Source organism: Meleagris gallopavo, chromosome 25 (assembly GCF_000146605.3).
Source record: "Meleagris gallopavo isolate NT-WF06-2002-E0010 breed Aviagen turkey brand Nicholas breeding stock chromosome 25, Turkey_5.1, whole genome shotgun sequence".
In the NCBI taxonomy this organism is placed as follows: Eukaryota; Metazoa; Chordata; class Aves; order Galliformes; family Phasianidae; genus Meleagris; species Meleagris gallopavo.
Window position 1 is genome coordinate 5,057,276 of NC_015035.2, and position 19,431 is coordinate 5,076,706.

At 48.2% G+C, this 19,431-nt stretch overlaps 1 protein-coding gene across 1 annotated transcript; it reads left to right on the plus strand.

The window, feature by feature from the left end:
* Window positions 1-1,357: 1,357 nt before the first annotated feature.
* Window positions 1,358-15,057, plus strand: KHDRBS1 (KH RNA binding domain containing, signal transduction associated 1). The gene is made up of 9 exons (XM_010723491.3): window positions 1,358-1,361; window positions 5,635-5,783; window positions 6,320-6,436; window positions 7,468-7,614; window positions 9,362-9,498; window positions 10,381-10,600; window positions 11,224-11,291; window positions 11,583-11,641; window positions 13,768-15,057. Exons 1-9 carry the CDS (start codon window positions 1,358-1,360, stop codon window positions 13,863-13,865), a joined length of 999 nt encoding a protein of 332 aa, XP_010721793.2. The 3' UTR covers window positions 13,866-15,057.
* Window positions 15,058-19,431: the final 4,374 nt, after the last annotated feature.

Here is a 19,431-nt window from a genome sequence, read left to right on the forward strand (position 1 = left end):
GGGCGGCCCGGCCCCGTTGCGGGGTGCCGAGGGCTGGGGGTGGCAGTTTGTCGAGCGGTGGGCTCCTGCTCGATGTGAGGCATGGGGCGGGCGAAGCCCGGAGCCGAGGGTTCGTTTTAAAGCGGGACGTGGTGAGCTTGGCCGCTGTCAGCCCCGGGGATGCGGGGGTCCGCAGGGGGGCGGTCCGAGCTGAGATTTCCGTCAGCGGCCGCTCGAGGTGCGTGCGTCGGGACTGCGAGCTCTGATTTTCCACTCGGGTAATCCGTAGAGAGCTCGTTTGGTGCTGTTGCTGAACATCAATAGGGAATGGAAATGGCAGTCTTTGTTCTGTGCCCGGAGCAGCCTTCTCCTTCCCCATCGCCGCTGTCCAATCGCCTGCCGCCTCTCATTTCTCCCCATCTCCCCGTGCAGCTGCTGCTCCGTGCCGTGCAGGGTGGGCTCAGCTGCCTCCGATACCTGGCAATAAAATCAGAGCCTTCAGCATTTAATTCAGATTCTTCAGCAACCTGACCTTCTGTCTCGGGAAGGTTGTTTTTCCCAGATAAGCGGGACAGCTGGAGCCTAAAAGCAGAGTCCCAACATTCCACGAGCTGTGGGGAGGTACCCTGCTGGGGTGGAGAGTACGGGCACCATGACAGGTTGAAGTACTAATTGGGAATGTAGTCAACAGCCATGTTTTTTGTAAAAAAATAAAAAATAAAATATAAGAAAATAAAAAATGTCTTAACAGAATATGGGACCTGGCCTTTGTCTCACCCAACCTCTTGCCTGGATGGCATCTGCCAGTAGAAGCCCACGGCCCCCCACAGACCCCTTTTCAAGAATGCCACATTAACACAGCACATGCTTAACGTTAGGTTAATTCTAGGAGTGGAGGTCATGTTGTGGTTATGTATCAATCTTTACATGCCTAAAATATGTGAGATCTGTGTGCTTTAGCTGCTGGATGTGCACGCCCAGAGGTGCCATCCTCCCTGCACCCAGCGCTGCGATGTCGGCTTGCTGACCTGCCGTGGGGTTGGCAACTTTCATTCCTGGATTTCAGTGACACCTGCAGACCCCAGAGTCAGCTTAAAGAGGGAACAGCTTAAAATATTGGCTGCCACTTTGAGCTTAGTACGCGTGCAGTGCTGAGCAGGTGGTGCCAGCACAGGGATACGGCAGACTGAACCAGCACAGTGCTCCATGCTCTGCCGTTTGTCATTCTGCTTAGAAATGATTGTTTAAGGTCTTTATACTGCTGAATATTGCTGTAGTTGTCGCAGCACTCGGGGCTTTTTTCATTCCTCCTTTAATGTGGGAAATAATTCTTAAGAATTGCTGTCTCCTGTTATGCAAATAGCTGAGGTACATCGTCATGGGTAACTTGGCATCACTTGTGGACATCTCGATCTAAATAAATCAGTTTTATAATCCGATTTGCCATCAATTTAATGTTTTTCATTAATAAAAGCATTTAGCCAGCTGATGCTCACAGCTCTGTGGTAATGCTTTCCAGCTCCACGAAACCCAAGGATTGAGGAGCGTGCTAATTCCCAAAGAAAGAGCAGCATTCTCAGCCCACTTCGCACAGCTTTGCAGAGCAGCACAACAAGGATTTATGAGTTTTTCTACTAATTTAAAATTTGCTGTTGGTAAACTGCAGCTTTGTGAGATGTCAGATTGGAAGAATGCCAGCTGCTTCCTGCTTGCTTTGGGTATTTTGAAAATTGGGGTTCTGGGGGAGAGTATTCACCAGCAGACCAAATTCAAGCAGAGCAAGAAGCTGATGAAAGAGTACCTGAAATAAAGGGCCTCAAAGCACAGCTTTGCACAGATGGCTGACTGCTCCCCAACTCATCTGGAGTGCTCCGAATGTCTCCATTGCCATAGCAGCCCCTGGGGATGTCACGTTGCTGTAGAGCTTGCTTGGGAACTTGGGTCTGGGCCAAGGAGTAGTGCCTCCATGCAGCACACCTGAAGCACAGTGATTTTCAGATTTAAAAAAAGAGTGATTATTGAATGTCAGCCCTACTCCTCTTCCTTTTTTCAGGAGTGCAAGTTGCTTGTCCTGCCTCTTTCTGGAGGAAACCACAGGGAGGTTTTTTGCATTGTAGCTGAGACTTCTTGTTTAAAATAGTGTCTAAAAGTAGCCTTAAAGTACCTTTGTAATTCTGGAGCTGTTTAGTGTTTCTGAAGAACTAAGCATTGTTTGGGATTGAGATGAAAGGCCGCGCAGTGACGTAACGCTGATTCTGAAACAATGTACTGTGTGATAAAAAAGCACTGAAGTGGGTAGACTGTGGGATTCTGTGACACAGCACCCTGAACAGACCTTGCAAACTGGAATTTTTGCACCTTGGAATATGAGGTTCCTCACTCCCATGACTCAGGGTCTGCATGAGCTTCCTTTTCCATAGGAAGAAGGAAACCCCTTTTCTTGCTTCAGTTTATGCTCTGCCTGCTGTAGGTGCAGGGCTGGAGGTGCTGCCGTTCTGTGAGGCGCAGTCCTGCTTCCATGCACTGGGAAGTTAGGAGGCATGCCGTGCCGTGTCAGTGGGGTGGAGGTGTTTTCCAAGTTCTTGCATTAACCTGAGCTACTTTCATTTCATGGAGAACCTCTCCTCGGGCAGAGCTGGCCTTTAATCTCTGAGCTTCCTGTGCTACACAAGCGAGCCGCCTCTCCGCTCCGTTTGCACCTTAACCTGTAGCATCTCGAAGGTGCTTCATCTTCCCAGAAGTGTGGGATGGTGAGGAGGGCAGAGCACAGATGTTCAGCGTGGTTTTGCCAGGGGAGAGCTTGGGCTGAGATCAGGAGCGGCACTGTGGCTGCTGAGCCTCCTTCGTGCAACGCAGCAGCATCGCCAACCCCCCTTTACCTGCCCTGTCGGATTTCTTCTGCCCCACGTGAAGTCCGGGAAGCCACTGCCATGCATGCCACCAGCCTGCTGACATTCCTCACGGCAAGAAGGTTACCTTCTGCTGCACCTCTGACACGGCCTTAAGAAATGAGGTGTGCTTAATCCCTCGGGGCGTGCGTACGCTTCTCCTGCATGTCAGCAAGTGGTCCAACAAACTGCTGCCGCTCGTCGGCTCGGTCGGTGCTGCGTTCAGTTCGTAGCTCGTGGGGCAGGAGGGGCAGTGGGACACATCTCAGGTAATGCGGGGCTGCTCCTTCCTCGCGCCTGTGTGAGGCTTGGGTTCCTTCTGTGCTGTGCAGGAGACTGAGGCCACCTGCACTGACCCGAAAGAGCTTTGCGGGTTGCTTTTTGGGTCAGGGCTTTTTCTTCTCTCTGGTTTTGGGTTTCATTTGCAGAATTAGTGATGCTGAGAAAAGCCTCAGCAAAGCTTTAACCGTTTGTTGCTCCCCCAGCCTCATTCCCAGGCGTTGCTGCTGTTGCATCAGGCAGAGGAGGTTTTGCTGTCTGTTCAGGAGCGCCGCTCTCTGCTTTTCAGAGGCTTATGTCTGATCACGTTGCTCTGGCAAGACAGCCTAGGGGTGCTTTTATTCCTGTGTGTGTTAAAGTCCTTTCTGTTAATATGCAGAATACTCTTACAAATATTCTTACTGGTTTTGGAGAACCAAAGTGTCGGAGAGAGAATCCAACTGTACTGTAGGATTTAAAGCTGTGCTTGACCAACACTGAGCCCGCCAGCAGCTCCTTGCGTTCCACCTCCCGATTCTCTGATGTGTTCTTATAGCTAAAATTAAAAGGCTGTGCGTAAAGCTGACCCAGGCGTCTCCTTGGTCTGTTTTATAGATTTGACAGAGCTCCAACTGCATTTGCATACTGTCCTCAGGAGATCAGTTCTTTGCAAAGCGAAAATCGGCTCATCTTCCTCAAAGCCAATTGTATCCCATCTTTGTTTTTTTTAACTGAGGAGTCATGGTAACACTCTTGTAAGCGATCCAAAGAGCTGTTCCAAGTGAAAATTTGAAAAATTGGGCTTTTTTCATAATTATGCAATGTAATAGCCAAGTTATATGGTTAGATCTCTGAACTAAACATATATATATGTGTATGTATAGCCCCCATCCTTGGGGCTGCTGGAAGGTGCCAGGTGCCTCCATGCAGGCTGCATGGCTTTGGAGTCTGACAGTGCTACTGGGTGGACAGCGTGCCAAGCATCTGATGGAAGCCAGTCTTCATAAACATGAGCATTTAATGCAAGGCATAGAGATGATGGCAGGGACAGAAACTGCAGGAAACGTGAGACAGCGCGGCTGCCTCTGCAAAGCCCGGGAGCTGAGCAGGCTGTCCTGCAGCTCTAATCCAGTTATGTGTGATCTTGTGAAACGTCTCTCTGCCCCCCTGAGATGTGAGAAGTTGTATCTGCAGCGCTTTGCACTCAGAAGAGATATTTATAGCTCCTGGGTTTGCTGGTGAAATGGCGTGCTTCAGCCCTAAGGAAGGGTCCTCGCTCGGCACCCACAAGTAATAAGGGGGGCAGGGCTGCACCAAGGGGTGCCACGGTCCGTCAGTCTTGGGGTTAATATTGATGCACCGACTGTAGATCTGGGGCACTTGAGGTCTTCTTGTTGGCCATTAAATAAAACTCGGGCGTGACCAGAGAGCTCGGAGGAGAAAAAGCTCCGCTGTAGCCTTGGCAGAGCACTGAGGGTTTGCCTCCCCCGAGGGCAGGTGTGTTGCAGCAGGGATGGCTGTGCGAGCGCTGAGGGTGGCTCTTGGTCTCCTGTGGTCTCCCCTCCTGCTGTCTCGTTGCGAGTTTATTTTCCAGCAGGTCAGAGGAGGTGTTGCTGCCTCCTAATTGATCTCCCTTAATGACCTGCTTCCAGGAGGTGATGAGGCCTTTCCTCGGACCCCCCAGGCTGCACTGTGCCTCCACATCACTCAGCCCAGCCCCAGCTTTTCTTTTTCCAGGCCCCCACAACTCCTAGCATTCAATTAAAACTCAGAATCTTGCTTTGGCAGTCAGCATTTGTGGTTACGTCGGCTGAGTCAGGTTGGGGCATCTCTAGGGCTCGTGTGCCTGGGGCTCACAGCTTGAAGCCCTGAACTGTCGGTGATAAAGGTGCGTTCCTGGAAGGAGAACTGTCAGATCCAGAAACCAGTCCGACTCCGGGCTGTTTCTGACTGAGACTTCTGGTTATTAAGAATGTTGTCAGCATAACTGGGATTCACAGTGCGGGTACGTGCTGATGCCACTACGTAAGTGACAGACTCAGAATAGCGCATCAGCTTTAAAAATCTGGCAAAGATTTGCCTGCTTTGCTGGTCTCTGTGCTCTGAAGTGGAGGGATGCAGTCCGTGTGGCTGGGCTGGGTGCTGCGGGTCAGGGCTCTGCCGTGGGAACCGCGCTCACATGGAGGCACGAGCCTGGGGACGGGCAGCAGGAGGCACAGCACAAGTGATGCACAGAGCTGCTTCAGTTTCCTCCCCTGAGTGATGAGGTTATTGTAGGGCGTTCCCTGCTGCTCTCGTGTCCCCTTCATTGTCCTGGATTTGGCCTTCTGGAATCCTTAGGTGTGAAGGGAAGGAGAGGAGCTGGGCTGGCATCGAGGCTGTCCTGTCTATCCAGACCCCATTTGTACAAATTCATCTGATCGATGTTCATGTGCTGACAGAAATGAGGGTGGTACGTCCTGGTACGATTCCAACGCTAAAATGATGCTTGTTTGAGGAATATAAGCAGCCCTATTTTTATCTTGTTTAGAAATTGAAAAAATTCAGAAGGGTGAAACAACAAAGAAGGATGAGGAAGAGAACTACCTGGATTTATTTTCTCACAAGAATATGAAACTGAAAGAACGAGTTCTGATACCTGTCAAACAGTACCCCAAGGTGAGGGCCAGAAAATAGCTTACTGAATCTCTGTGATTTGCTTGTTTTCTATGGATTTTATGGCTGAATGTTAGAGATAGTGGCTGTCAGTGTGTCAGCAGGAGTTATGCCAGTGTGCCGCTATCGCTGTGGAATTCTTCCTGTGCAAGCTTGCAGGATCTTATTTCTAATATATTACATGTATTACATTTCTAGAATGTCTAGGGATAAAGCTAAATGGTGATGCGTAGCTGTGATGTTTCTTTACAAGAATAGACTCATATGCTGAGCTCTGTGTTTTACAGTTAAGACCACATTTAACTCTTAAGACTGCCTGTAAATCTGCTACAGAGTAGTAGTTAGAATTCAGCTCGTTTTCCGTGAGTTAATTTAGCTTGATTTTCTGGTGGAGCATTTTAATTTGGAATTTAATTTTTCCTGTGTGTCTTTGGTCTAATTACTTTTGGTGTGACTAAATTTGTAATCCAGGCTAACATTAAGAGAAGCTTTCGTTAAGGTTACTGAGTTGGGGGCTAAACGTTTCTTTTCTTTTTCAGTTCAACTTTGTTGGAAAGATTTTGGGACCTCAAGGTAACACCATCAAGAGGCTTCAGGAAGAAACTGGTGCTAAGATCTCTGTGCTTGGGAAGGGTTCAATGCGAGATAAGGCAAAGGTAACGTCCCCCCCTTGAAACCATGCATACGTTAACGCCTTTCAGTCTGATGTGAAAAGCAGATGTTCCCAAAGCATTTTATAAATCAGAATTGAAAAGCGAAGGCAGTAGGAAGTCACCTTTCTGAAATTGTTCTGTGCTTGCTGGGAGCATTCTCAATTGAGAGAGCAGTGTGATGGATGTTTTCTCCAGAAGTGATACTTGCAGAAACCCGTCATCTTTTGATGTACTGTACCTCAGGAGTACAGATAGCTTGTATGGAAGGTGATATACAAGGTCTTTAAAGTAAGAACCAATTCTACCTACTCGTTGAGAAGTCATTTGCTGAAGTAATACGTTTCCCCTTCAGAAAAACCCCAACGTTTCCCATTTCCAGCAGTCCCCTCTGAGGTCTGTAAATTCTCATGGTTTACGGAACACTTTGGAGCAGTGTGTTGCTGGTGATCTTTAGTGAATCACAAAGAGCCAGAAGGCTTTCTGGGCAGAAAAAAATGGATTTTTTTTTTATTTGCTTGCTCCTAAAATTGAGCTAACAGTCAATCAGTGGGGCTGTAACTTCATTCCTCCTTTACTTCAGCAGCCTGAGAAGTTTTTACACTCCAGTTTATTTATAGCTTCTTAACGCCAGCTGAATAATGCAGGTATCCAAGAGCAGAATTAGAGCATGAGTGTTTGAGATATTAGACTTCACTTCCACTGTGAAGAACACCTCAGGCAGTAGGGGGTGTAGAACAGGAGAACATCGCTTCCGTGTGCTTAGTGGAAAAAGTTTCTGGCATCATTGCATTTACACTGATACCACAGTCAGCTGGGAAGGTGGCTGTGAAAAGCTGGAGGGTATAGGCTGCAGGTTGTGCTTGGGGCTTCTTGTAACACTGTATTCTCATGTGCATAGGATGTCAACGTGATCGATATAATCAGACACAGCTAAAATGCTTTTTAAGCCCACTAAGGCTCAGGATATAGAAAAAGAAAAGCAGTTTTGCTGCATTTTGTTCAGTTTTAGGACTCTCTGATACACTTTTTTTCAGGAGGAAGAGCTGCGTAAAGGGGGGGATCCTAAATATGCTCATCTAAATATGGATTTGCACGTCTTCATTGAAGTGTTTGGACCCCCTTGTGAAGCATATGCTCTGATGGCTCATGCCATGGAAGAGGTCAAGAAGTTCCTTGTCCCAGTATGTATACTGATGCTCTTTCCTTATTTAAGGAGATAGATGTGCAGTATTAATCTCAAAGTGGTACACTGCTAGGGCAGTAGCACAACAAACTTGGAATAGGTATTTCTTTCCAGTATTAGCGATGGACACAGGGGGTGGAGAGCTTGTCCAGCTCCATATGTCAGTGTTAGCAGGTGAATAATTGTCTGTCTGGCACGGAAGAGATTTCCATAGCATTGGTCAGGTCAGAAGCTCTGTGCACAGAAGTGTTTGCTGTGACATGAGGGTGAGGAGGGTGGCTGCCCAGGAGCTTGGCAGCAGTGTACCTAATGTTGTAGGTAGTTTTTGAGACACAGCTGTTACATCAATATTTCTGTGACTTTAAATTGGTGAGGTGTGAAGGGACCTGTTTTTGCTGCTGGGGCATTTATATAACTGACATTTCTTGTCCTTTTGGAGATTTCTTCTAGTGGTGAAGTTTCTGAGACCCTCATGTTCAACTTGATGTTAGCCTTACGTTATGTAGCGTAACCAAGCTAGAGTATCGCCCCCAGGAATTGCAGAACCTGGAGGAGTCTCACATGCATTATTGAAATACTGAGGTATTGCTCACCAAATTGGGAAGAAAACAAAATGGGGGTGAAGCACGCAGTGCTCCCAGCTTCTGGCTAGCCCAGCCTGTGATTCAGAGCCCTAGCAGGCAGAGAGCTGAGTGCAGCACCGTGCTGCGTTGAGCTCGGCTGAGATGGGAGAGCTCAGATGTTCTGTCTGAAACAAAAAGGGCGGGTGGAATCCAAGAGCTGTAGGTAGTGGGGAAGTGTGGCAGAGCTTACGGTGGCTGGGTGGTTTCCGTGAGTCTGACACAGAGAGATGACTGTGTGAAGAGCCTTTGAAGGAAAGAGGTCATCTTCAAGGAGACCCTTGGATGTACAGAACTGTGCCTCGCTAAGGCAAGCGTGCAGCCTTGCTATTTAAAGTGTCTTATCTATCAGTGCCTTCAAACAATGTGTTAAACTTGTGAAAACTGACAGAGCAGTCACTATGGAAGCCAGCAGTGCTGTGAAGACGCAGCTGGTAGGAGACTCCTTGCTTTGTGGAGTTGCCATGGCAGCATAAAGATCCCCTCTGTGTGCTCAGGGAGGGGTGGGCTGCAAGGACCTCTGATGGCTCACCAGGGACTCGGCTAATTCCTGAAGCTGGATCCCCTGGGGCGATAAAAACGCACAAAGCAGAAGCGTACTGTGTTTGTGAGACTGCGAGAAGACAGCCTGCATTTGCACATTGCTATTTACTCTTCGTCAGGCTGCATCCTCTCCTGTGCTGTCAGCGTGTCAGGAGCACAGCAGTATGCTGTTGCATTATGTGGGCTCACTGCCACCTGCCTGCCTTTAAATAGGGGTGTAAGGTGCTTGAGGGGAGATACATCTTACCTGACTTAACCTCTGAACTCTCCAACATTTGCAAATAAAACTTGCCAGTGTCCCTAGGGTGCTGAGTATCGGATGCCTCCAGAGCTCCCGCAAGCAGGTCCTCTTCCCAGGGACCATCTGCAGCACACACACAAAGTACTGTGCTCTTCTCAGCTGCTTTGGAGTAAGCTGGCATTTGTGTGCTGCTGTCTGCTGAGAAGATCCCAGGAAAACCAACCAGCAGGCTTTCATTTAGGACTGCTAGGTCATTTTTATTCTAGCACGGTGGCTTATGGTACCCTGGAGCAGAGACTCTAGTTAGCTGCTCTTTGGAGCTGACTCTCTCCCCTCTTTAGGATATGATGGATGATATCTGTCAGGAGCAATTCTTGGAGCTCTCCTATCTGAACGGTGTACCAGAGCCAACTCGTGGCCGAGGAGGCCCTGTGCGGGGAAGGGGAGCAGCTCCACCACCGCCTCCACCTGTTCCAAGGTACCTTTCCCAAAAGCATGGACCTGGAAATGCTGCATCTTGCTCAGAGTGGTGCTGCGAGATCAGGTTAAGCTGCTTATTCTTGTACATCAGCTGTTGACTTTGACCTTGGCTTTTGGCCAAAGCTTTCTAGCCTTGTTTTGCAGGCTTGCTTTAGCAAGCTGACATCAAATATTCTGTATGTTTTGAGTTACAGTAGTTGTGGTCTAGCTCAATGGATGGTTTCTTTATTATTTTTGCTGTCTGAAATCATTAGCATCATAAAATAGCCATTAAAAAATTGAAAGAATAGCTAGAAAATTGTTTTTTAAAAAGAAAATCAGCCTGCAAAATCATGCGCAGATGTTTTGTGTTTGCTTCTACAACCTCCAGCAGAATACATATTTTCAGTTTAAACTGACCTTCCTTTGAAAGTCACAGGGCAGTGTTATTCTGTCGCTGCTGTCAAGGCGTTGAGATAAATTGGTGTAACACTGTTGCTGTAGTTGCTTCAGTACATATCTCACAGGGCAGTCTTTACTTCTGTCTGACTGTTCATCCCAGAAATGTCCCCGCTCCCCTCAGCATGGTTCCACAGCTGGAGGAGTGGCAGTCATTGCTGGTCAGTGACAGAGGGCAGCTGGAAAGGAGCTCTGAGAGACGCCTCGGCTGACGTTCTGTACTGGATTTGTTCCTGCACAGCATGTAATGCACGAGTGTTCCCATCCCAGAAGAGTTGTTTTTTTTAAGCGATGCAATACAATATTAACAATTCACTCTTGACAAATAATCCATAGCTTAACGAATGGTAACCGAATTTATTTGCCAAGCGATTGCGTTTTAAGGTTGCAGAAAGCAGCTGTCCAGCAACGGCAGCTCACAGCCGTTCTCCTCTCCTTGCAGGGGGCGCGGTGTTGGGCCTCCCCCTCCGCCGCCTCCTCCCCGGGGGGCCCTGGTGCGAGGAGCCCCGGTGCGGGGTGCCATTGCCAGGGGAGCAGCTGTAGCCCGTGGAGTGCCTCCCCCCCCGGCAGTCCGGGGTGCTCCTGCACCCAGAGCTCGTGCGGCCGGCATCCAGCGGATACCGCTTCCTCCTCCTCCCGCGCCAGAAACCTACGAGGAATACGTAAGGAGCTGTCTACCATTGGGTGTCATTCCACCTAGCTGGGCGCGTGTTAGTTATTGGACATCTGGGCATAAAGGCTACAGCCACGAGTACTGCCCCAAAGCAGTGAGCAGTAGTGCAAACACTGGTACGGTGCTGGGCGACCTGCTCTGCCTGCTTCCAGTGGAGCTGCTGGTGCCATGAATAGCATAAAACTGAAATGTGTGCCCAGCAGCATTTTGGGGAACCACCACAAGTAAGGCAGCTTTACAAATCCTGCTCTTCATCCCAGTAAAACTTCTGATGCCAGCACTGTTTTTTGGTCTATCTGTAAATCTGTGTATTGGATAACACAGTTACAGACTTCCCAATGCATGGATTTGTTCTGTAGACAAGCTGTAGCCTTGGACGTGTAAGTCACTTCTTAATCCATTCATTGCAAAGATCAGTGTGGTTCATTCCTTGCACACAAGCAGGTTTTAGCTGCCCACTCATGTTTTCTGCTCAATCCGTTCCCTGTGGCGGGCGGGGACTCTTGAGCTGCTCCAAAAAATCCTGTAACCTGAATTCACTTCTGCTGCTACCTTTGGTCAGTCATTAACCTTCCATCTTTCCGTTAATGCCGTTTGTGTCGTCCATTTCAGGGTTATGATGATGCATATGCAGACCAGAACTATGAGGGCTATGAAGGCTACTACAGCCAGGGCCAAGGGTAAGTCTCCCACCTGTTACTGGGAAAATTATGCATGATCTTTTTTTTTTTGTTTTTTTAAGAGAACAGAAACACTTATTTCTGCGTGTGAGCTGTAGGGAAAGTGCCCTCTTCTGCTATAACCCTGGAGTCCTGGGAAATAACCTTTGGGAGTGTCCCAGTGTTGTTGGCAGATCTATCGAAGCAACGAACGCCCACCACAGCCACGAAGAGCAGAGATGCCCCATATTGCTCAGGTGTTCAGGAATACCATTTCTGCACTGTGTGTAACCAGCATAATTACTCTTCCAGGGACACAGAATACTATGATTATGGACACGGGGAGGCACAGGAAACCTATGAAGCTTATGGTATGTCTGGGAATCCTGTTTTTTTGTAGGGAAGGGGCTGCACGTAGCTGGGAGTTGCCTGCACATAGCAGCTGTATGTGGTTGGGAATTGCTTGTAGTCGGTCAGCTGTTCTCCAGTGCTGCTCCACACTCTGAGCAGAAACTTCTGACACTGAAGAGGACCTCAGATAGTTTTCATGGTGGAACTTTTTACTCTACACATTACCCAGATCAGAGCAACTGAAGGCATTATGTGGGTTTTTAGATTCTTATGTAGTTCAGTTGTGTCAGAGGTGATGAAGAATTCCATTTTTAACTGTGGAAATATCTTTCCATTTCCTGGTAGCTTTAGAGTATTTTAAGAGCTATGGATTTCCACCCACAGCACTACTTTTGCTGCAGTCTGGTTTCATGAATTATATTTTGTTGAGCTGCGTGAATGCATGGCTCCATCTGCTTCCTTATCCTCCAAACCCTTCCAGCTGACAGTGACTGCAGTGACACGTTGGCTTTAAAAGTGGTTTTAAATGTCATATTAAGGCCTGTTCCTTGACTAGCTGGAAAAATGTTGTTCGATATGACTTGCAGGTAGTGTATGAAGTTTGGCTAATGTGCATTACCTGAGGCCATCAACTGAGGAGTGTGGGAGGCCAATTTAAGCACAGCTATGTAAATCACAGACTGTTGAAAGCCATAGGCCTTCTATCTGAGGTGCTGGCAATACAGCATTAGGTGACTGCGTTGTTTTTTAAGCTAGTTCAGATATCTGAGCTTATGAGTGGCATCTGCATATGGCAATAAGAAGGACTCGTTTTCCTTTCTCTATAAGCAGCAAAAGGCTCACAGTGAGCTGCTCAGTGGTGTGGAAATACGCTGGATTGAAGGCAGTGCCTGCAGCAAAGCATCCATCGGTCGCCTGAGGGTGTGAGCAAACTGAGCTGGCGATGGTAATGACCAGCACAGAGAGGCTGCTGGTGTTCTCAGAAACAGGGAATCCCTCCGCCCTGCTGCTGCTGGGAGCTGTGAGCAAAGCCAGACCTGCCTCTGGGTGTGCCCTGGGCGTGAGCTGTGAGAAGGGCAAATTCAGGTGCTTATCAGGGCTGCTTTTCCAGTCTGAGGTGGGTGTGAATAGACAGCTGCTGTCAGCAGTGCTGGGTATCTCCGTGCCTCTGTGCAGAATGGCTCTGGGAAGGCTTGGGTTGCTGCCTGTGTCAGTCATGCAGCACAAAGAGGCTTTTGTGCCTCCTGCTTGGTAGGAGAGCGGTGTTGTCTAGGGTATGAAGGCCAAAACGCTCGTTGTACACTTGGCACGAAGTTGCCACAGTTAATCTGTTTATCCACAGTAATTTCCTTTGGTCTCTGCTTTCATGAAAACAAAATCAGAAGAATAAATTGTCAAGCCAGGCTGGAGACTTGTGAAAATCCGAACATGTTCCACGGCAGCAGGAATAGCGGCCGGCTGGCCTCGGGTTCAGGAGGTTGCTTTGGTGAAGTGGGGACTGCAGAGAGCAGCAGGCACACCAGTACGGGTACTGCAGGCACAGAACTGAAAGCTGAGCTTCGTTGTTTGGGGCTTCAGGCAGCTCAAGAACAGTGGGGTGCAAACTCTGCTTCAGTGGCAGTTGTGCATGGCAGGAGTTGGTGGCCGCCCTGCCCGGTGCGTTGTCCCTGCAGTGCTGGCGCAGTGCTGGCACGGGAATGCAGATCTGCAGCCAAGCAGATGCTGCACTCCCCGTGGCTGCAAATGGCCCCTGGTGCGGATGTGTTTTGGCACAGGAGCGGCCCGGCCCGGTGCTCCAGGAGGAGGAGCGCGACCTGCAGCCACGTCGGGCCCGGAGGTCGGTGCCGATGGCTGAGAGGATGCGACTGCCGGGCCCGCGTGGGGCTGGCTGCCAAGGCCGCCTTGAGAGCTGGCTGCAGCTCTGCTGAAATTAATTACTCATAAAAGGCACCGGATTTGCCCAAGCCTAGGCTGAGTGGGGAATCCTGGCCCAGCAGCTTTTCCCAAGCGATGTTCTGCGAGAGAATTTTGTAGAACTGGGGCCGAGGGCTACGCCACACCAGCCCCACGCAGGTCCCTGTGGGGATCGGCCACGCTGGGCCCTGAGCTCGCTGCCAGCGTTGATCTGTCGCTCTCTTTTCCGCAGGCCAAGATGACTGGAACGGCACCAGGCCCTCCCTGAAGGCCCCGCCAGCCCGGCCGGTGAAGGGCGCCTACAGAGAGCACCCATACGGACGTTACTAAAAACAAAATGAGGGAAAAATAGCAGTTATGAGCAAACAGTTGTTACTGATTCTTGTATCTCCCAGGATTCCTGTTGCTTTGCCCACACCAGACAAGTAATTGTCTAACTGTTTTTCTTCGTGGCCCTTTCTCTCCCACTCCATCCTCACCCTGCATTCTGGCTTCTGTACGTAGTATTTTAAAATGAGTTAAATAGACGTAGAGCACCAATTTTAATTTTTTTTTTTTTTTGAGTGTGTAGATTGCTTTTCTTTCTTTGTTGTTTAGATAAATAAAACTGTACCTTTTTCATAAAAGAAAAAAAAGTTTAAAATGTTAGTTTCAAAAGTGACATGCTTGCTTAGCAGATATGAAACGAAGGTTCTGTTAACCTTTAAGTTCGGTTTTAAGAAACCCATAAAAGTTGTAGTTGCAGAATCCCAAAGTAGGCTACATTTCAAAATTCAGGGCTGTTTTTAAGAATTAAAATCATAATGTAACGGTAGTGGTTGCCACCGTTTAGAAGTAACCTCAGACGTCAAACTTTCCTTAAAAGCAGATTGCTGGTGAATCGTAAGTTTAAAATTTAATATGAAGGATCCTCAAGCAAATTAAATAGCATTTTTTTAAAAGGTAATTGATCTAAAAAAAAAAAAAAAATTAGGTTTGTAAAATTGACTTTCACGATGTGGGTTTTGAAATCTAGCCCCAAACATGCGGTGTTGAGAGATGCTTGGGAAGTGGATGTCCCACTGTGAGGGGTTCGTAGTTCGGTCCTGGACGGAGAACTTACGAGAGGGAAGCAAATTAAAGCGTGGCTCTAATTGCCCAGTGTTTGATATTAGAAAACAGAGCATTAAGTGAATAGGTCTGAATTCTATAAAATTACAGTCTTCTCATTTTTCTAGCATTGGTGGCATAAAATACAGTGCGAGCTTAAAACTGACAAAATGATCAGTATTAGCAATCCCACTGACTTGTTCAAGTGCATCTCAACACTAGCTCTGCATAAAAAGGGACGCTGCAGCTGAAAAAATGAGGAAAATTTTCACTTTGTACATAGGTTAAAGTCCTAATGGGATTTGTACATGGTCCTCCCACTTTGTTCTCGAAGATTAAATGCTACATGTGTAAGTCTGCCTAAATAGGTAGCTAAAACTTGTCAACATGTCTGCCGCAGTTTGTCAATAAAGTTTAGTCCTTTTTTAATCAAAGTAAATGTGATGAATTGTCATTTTTTTGTTGAGCAGTAAAATAGCTGTTCTTTTTTTTTTCAAATAATTTTAAATTAATGCTAAAGCTAATTGTCTTTTTAAAATATGGAGACATTCTAAAAGTGGTGGTTTTTTTGCAATTCTGACCAAAAGTTTATCAAGTTCATTGAACAAGCTTAATTTAAAAGGGGAAAAAAAAAAAGGGAAAATCTTGTTTTTCACCCCCTGGAAGTTCTTTGAAAGCATTTGATCCTGGACTGTGGCAGCAAGCTGACTTCTGTCTGCTGAAAAGTGGTTATGGTGCTCTGCTGAATTACTGATTCAGATTGCAGGCGGCCTCAGAGTAAGGCAGGCTGCAGACTCCAGGCTGAGTCTGAAATGGCTGCTTTAAAAGTAACGTGACAGAGCGAATGCTGAGAAATCCGAGGAGGAGGGAGCTTGCTTTCTGTGCATGTAAACTCCCCTGACCCACTTGGCTGGGATGATGCCCTTCCTACTCGAAGGCAGCCTTTACTGGGAAAGCCACTTTCAAACATATCCCTGTTTGAGAAGGGTGCTGCAGTTGCTCCTTGTATCCATCCCAACGGTCTGTGTGTATTTCTGTGTATATTCCTTAAACATTTAAACCTTCTCAGAGAGACGTGACAAACTGTTTGTGTTTCCCAATGCAAAGTGATCTGGCATCGTAGGGGGAGAGAATAAAACTGCTCGGGGGTGAAAAATAGAGCATCAGGAAGCAAACTGCTCGTAGCAGTGCATGACTGAGGGGAGTACTTTAAAACAAACAGTTGTATTTGTAGATTGTTATTAAAGTGTAAATAACTGAATTTTCAACAATGGTTTGGAGTCAGCTTTCAGGGCATAATGTCTTGCTTGATGAAAAGATCACCCTATGCCCCCCTTTTAAAGGAAAATTATCGCAGGAGAATCAGGATGTGTAAAGCTAACATGCATCGCAAAACCCAAAAGGTAACCTAAATGTCTGATTTTAATAGCACATTTCTCTTTTACATAAACTGTGACGGCAACTTGCATAAACTTTATTGAGACAATTCTTCAAGTGTTAATTTTAATGTAAAAAATTTGCACACACAAAAAAAAAATGTTTAAAATAAACATTAAAAAAAACAACAACCGACCAACCACACGGTAATGCATAATTAGCAATAACTTTAATACTGTGCCCTTGGAAAATGCACTGTAATGGAATGTGGGCAAAAAGGAATCGGCAAGCTTAAGCATCAAAAGATGTAAAATGACAACGAATGTAGATAGTGCTGCTACTGCCAAAACATTCTGCTCAGTGATTTCAAAACGTAAAGTGATGGCCCTTTGTAGACCCCACTATTGATACCGGCTGTGAAATGTTCCAAGCTCAGCTTAAGTTGCATGTTTTCCTTCCTGTGTAATTGCATGCAGGACTCTGTTCTGTTGGGTTGTGCTCACGTTGAGGAGACTGACGGGTGCCTTCAATTTGCAGGAGCGCAGAGCGGCTCGCGGCGGACGAGGGGTGAAGGCGAGGAGGGGCAGCGCTCAGTGGGTGAGTCTGTCTGCTTATTTCTGCAACTTACGGCAAGCTGTGAACACGTTCTGTGTGGGCAGAGAGGGTGGCACCATCTGAGCTGTTAAATTGGAGCCATTCTTTCCATACCCACAAATAAATCAGGGTGCCGAAGGCCAGCTCCACCAGCGCCGCTCCTGCAGAGGTCGTGGTGTGGAGGAGGCTTTGCTGGGTGCATGCTAACAGCTCTCCCAGCCGGATCCCGTGGAGGAGGAGGCTTAGTGGGTTTGAGGAAAGGGGATCGGGATAAGATCTGTTTCCTGGGGCGGGTTCCTGGCTGAGATGCTGGCTTTCATGTGAGCGCCCGCAGGTGCAAGGTAGCACTGGAGTTGTTGTGACCCCGTGCTCTGGGATCAGAGCAGTCCAAGCAGGAATCTGTAGAAATGCAGTGGTATCACAGGATCATGGAATGGTTGGGTTGGAAGGGACCTTACAGCCCACGCAGTCCAACCCCTGCTGTGGACTGGCTGCCCTCAGCTCAGGCTGCTCAGGGCCCCTCCATGGCCTCGAGCATCGCCAGGGATGGGGCTCCCACGGCTCTGGGCAGCACCACTGGGGTCTCACTGCCCTCTGGGGAGAGAATTCCATCCTCACATCTCACCCCTCCTTAAAGCCTTTCCCTCTTGTCCTATTGTCAGACCATACAACAAGTCACTCTCCCAGTTTATAAGCTGCCCCGGGTGCCGTGCGCTGTCACTCTGCTCAGCGGCATCCCTGGGTTGGGACAAGCGCAGCTCGGAGCTCTGGGATCGAGGCACCCCTGGGTCACCTTTGGGTGCTGGTGCTGCTCAGCAGCGGCGGTGATGGGGCTCCCTCTGGTGGCTGCCGTGGCCGCAGTGAAACATTTGTCCTGCAAACGCCTTCCCAAACGCAGCACGTCCTGCAGAGCTGCCGGGCTGTGCCTGGGGATGCTGAGCTCCGGCATCACGCGGCACTGACCTGTGCGCGCAGCAAGGACGCGTCTCCCCTGCGGCCCCAAAGCAGAGCCCCGAGCGCGTCCTCTGGGGGCAGCTAATTGGCTTCTCTCATATCTTGAGATCACTGGAAGCCTGAGCTCCAGAAATCAGAGAACAAAGAAATAAACCTTTGTGCTGCTGGAGGAGTATAACGGCTTCAAAAGACTGCTGTGCAAAGCCCGGGGAGCAGGACGTGGAAGGACATAAGACTTATTTTATATGGAAATGCAGAGCTACCCAACGAGCTTCTCTTAAGAGCATTAGGAACAAGAAAATGGTTATATGTGGAAATGGTGCAGCAGAATGAGATTACCCTCAATTCTTTGCCTTTAACTTGAAAATTGGAGCCGTAATTCTGTTAGGGAAAGGCGTCGCATCTGGAATTCGGGGGGCTGTTTGTGTAATGCATCTCCATTACAACGTGACTGAAACATCAGTTTATGTGGTGGTGTTCCAATCTTTGCCATTTCTTTCTTAATAGGCACAACTTTTATATCAAGTGGAAAAGATTTGATAGAGATCATCTATTATGATGCAGTTTTTTACCAGTAGGAGTGGATCTTGTGGCACTGCCTTTGGAGTTGTACAGCTTGCTTGTGCATCACATTTATTGCATGTTTATGTGAAAATGTTGAATGTTATGGGGGAATGTAAATCGTAATATATTGAAAATAACTGCATATGCTAAAAATATTTCAAAAACACGTTCTGCATCAGATAGCTTCCTCCCTCTCAAAGCATCACTCCATGCAGATTGTAGCCTTGAGTCTGCAGAAGCTAATTGGAGATCCCAAAATAGCCATCAGTGTCGGATGTGTCTCTGAGATGCTGTAATGAGCCAAGCTCCGGGGTGATGCAGGGCTCACAGAAATGTGTGAGGGTGGAGATTCCTTGGAATGCTGAAGGCTGAGTCACCCAATAACCTTCCCTTTTGTGCTGGCAGCCACTGGAGATGGCACTTATTCTGCTGGCTGTTAGTAAACAAGTGCAGGTGGCATTTCACCTCTGGACTTGCCCACAGAACCAATCCACATCTCATTGTTTGTGGGATGGTGGTAAAGACCATACACAAGATAAAAGCCCCCGCCTACATGGCTCTGCACAACATGGTATACAGCAGCAGTCACATCTCCCCTGTGGAAGTGTTTCCAGCAGCGCTGTTCTCAGGCTTGGCTTTAGGAACACTCTGCTCCAGAGCCCTCCCTGCTCAGCAGTCTATCTTCTCTGGCTCCTGCTCTGGGGGGCAGCTGCTGCTGCTTCAGCCTCTGGTCCAGCATTTGGTACCAGCACTCAGGCTGCCTTGCTTGGAGCCGGTACACAGCTGGACTCTGTCCTCCTTCGGTGGGATGTCACCACATGCAGTGATGTCACCACGTGCAGCGATGTCACCACATGTAGTGATGTCACCACGTGCAGCGATGTCACCACATGCAGTGATGTCACCACGTGTAGTGATGTCACCACATGTAGTGATGTCACCACATGTAGTGATGTCACCACGTGCAGCGATGTCACCACGTGTAGCGATGTCACCACATGTAGTGATGTCACCACGTGTAGTGATGTCACCACGTGTAGTGATGTCACCACGTGCAGCGATGTCACCACGTGCAGTGATGTCACCACGTGTAGTGATGTCACCACGTGTAGTGATGTCACCACGTGCAGCGATGTCACCACGTGCAGTGATGTCACCACGTGTAGTGATGTCACCACGTGCAGTGATGTCACCACATGTAGTGATGTCACCACGTGCAGCGATGTCACCACGTGCAGTGATGTCACCACATGTAGTGGTTCCCAGCATTGAGCAGCAGCTGAGCTCCAGCTGGGATTGCAGAGATGCCCGAGCAGTT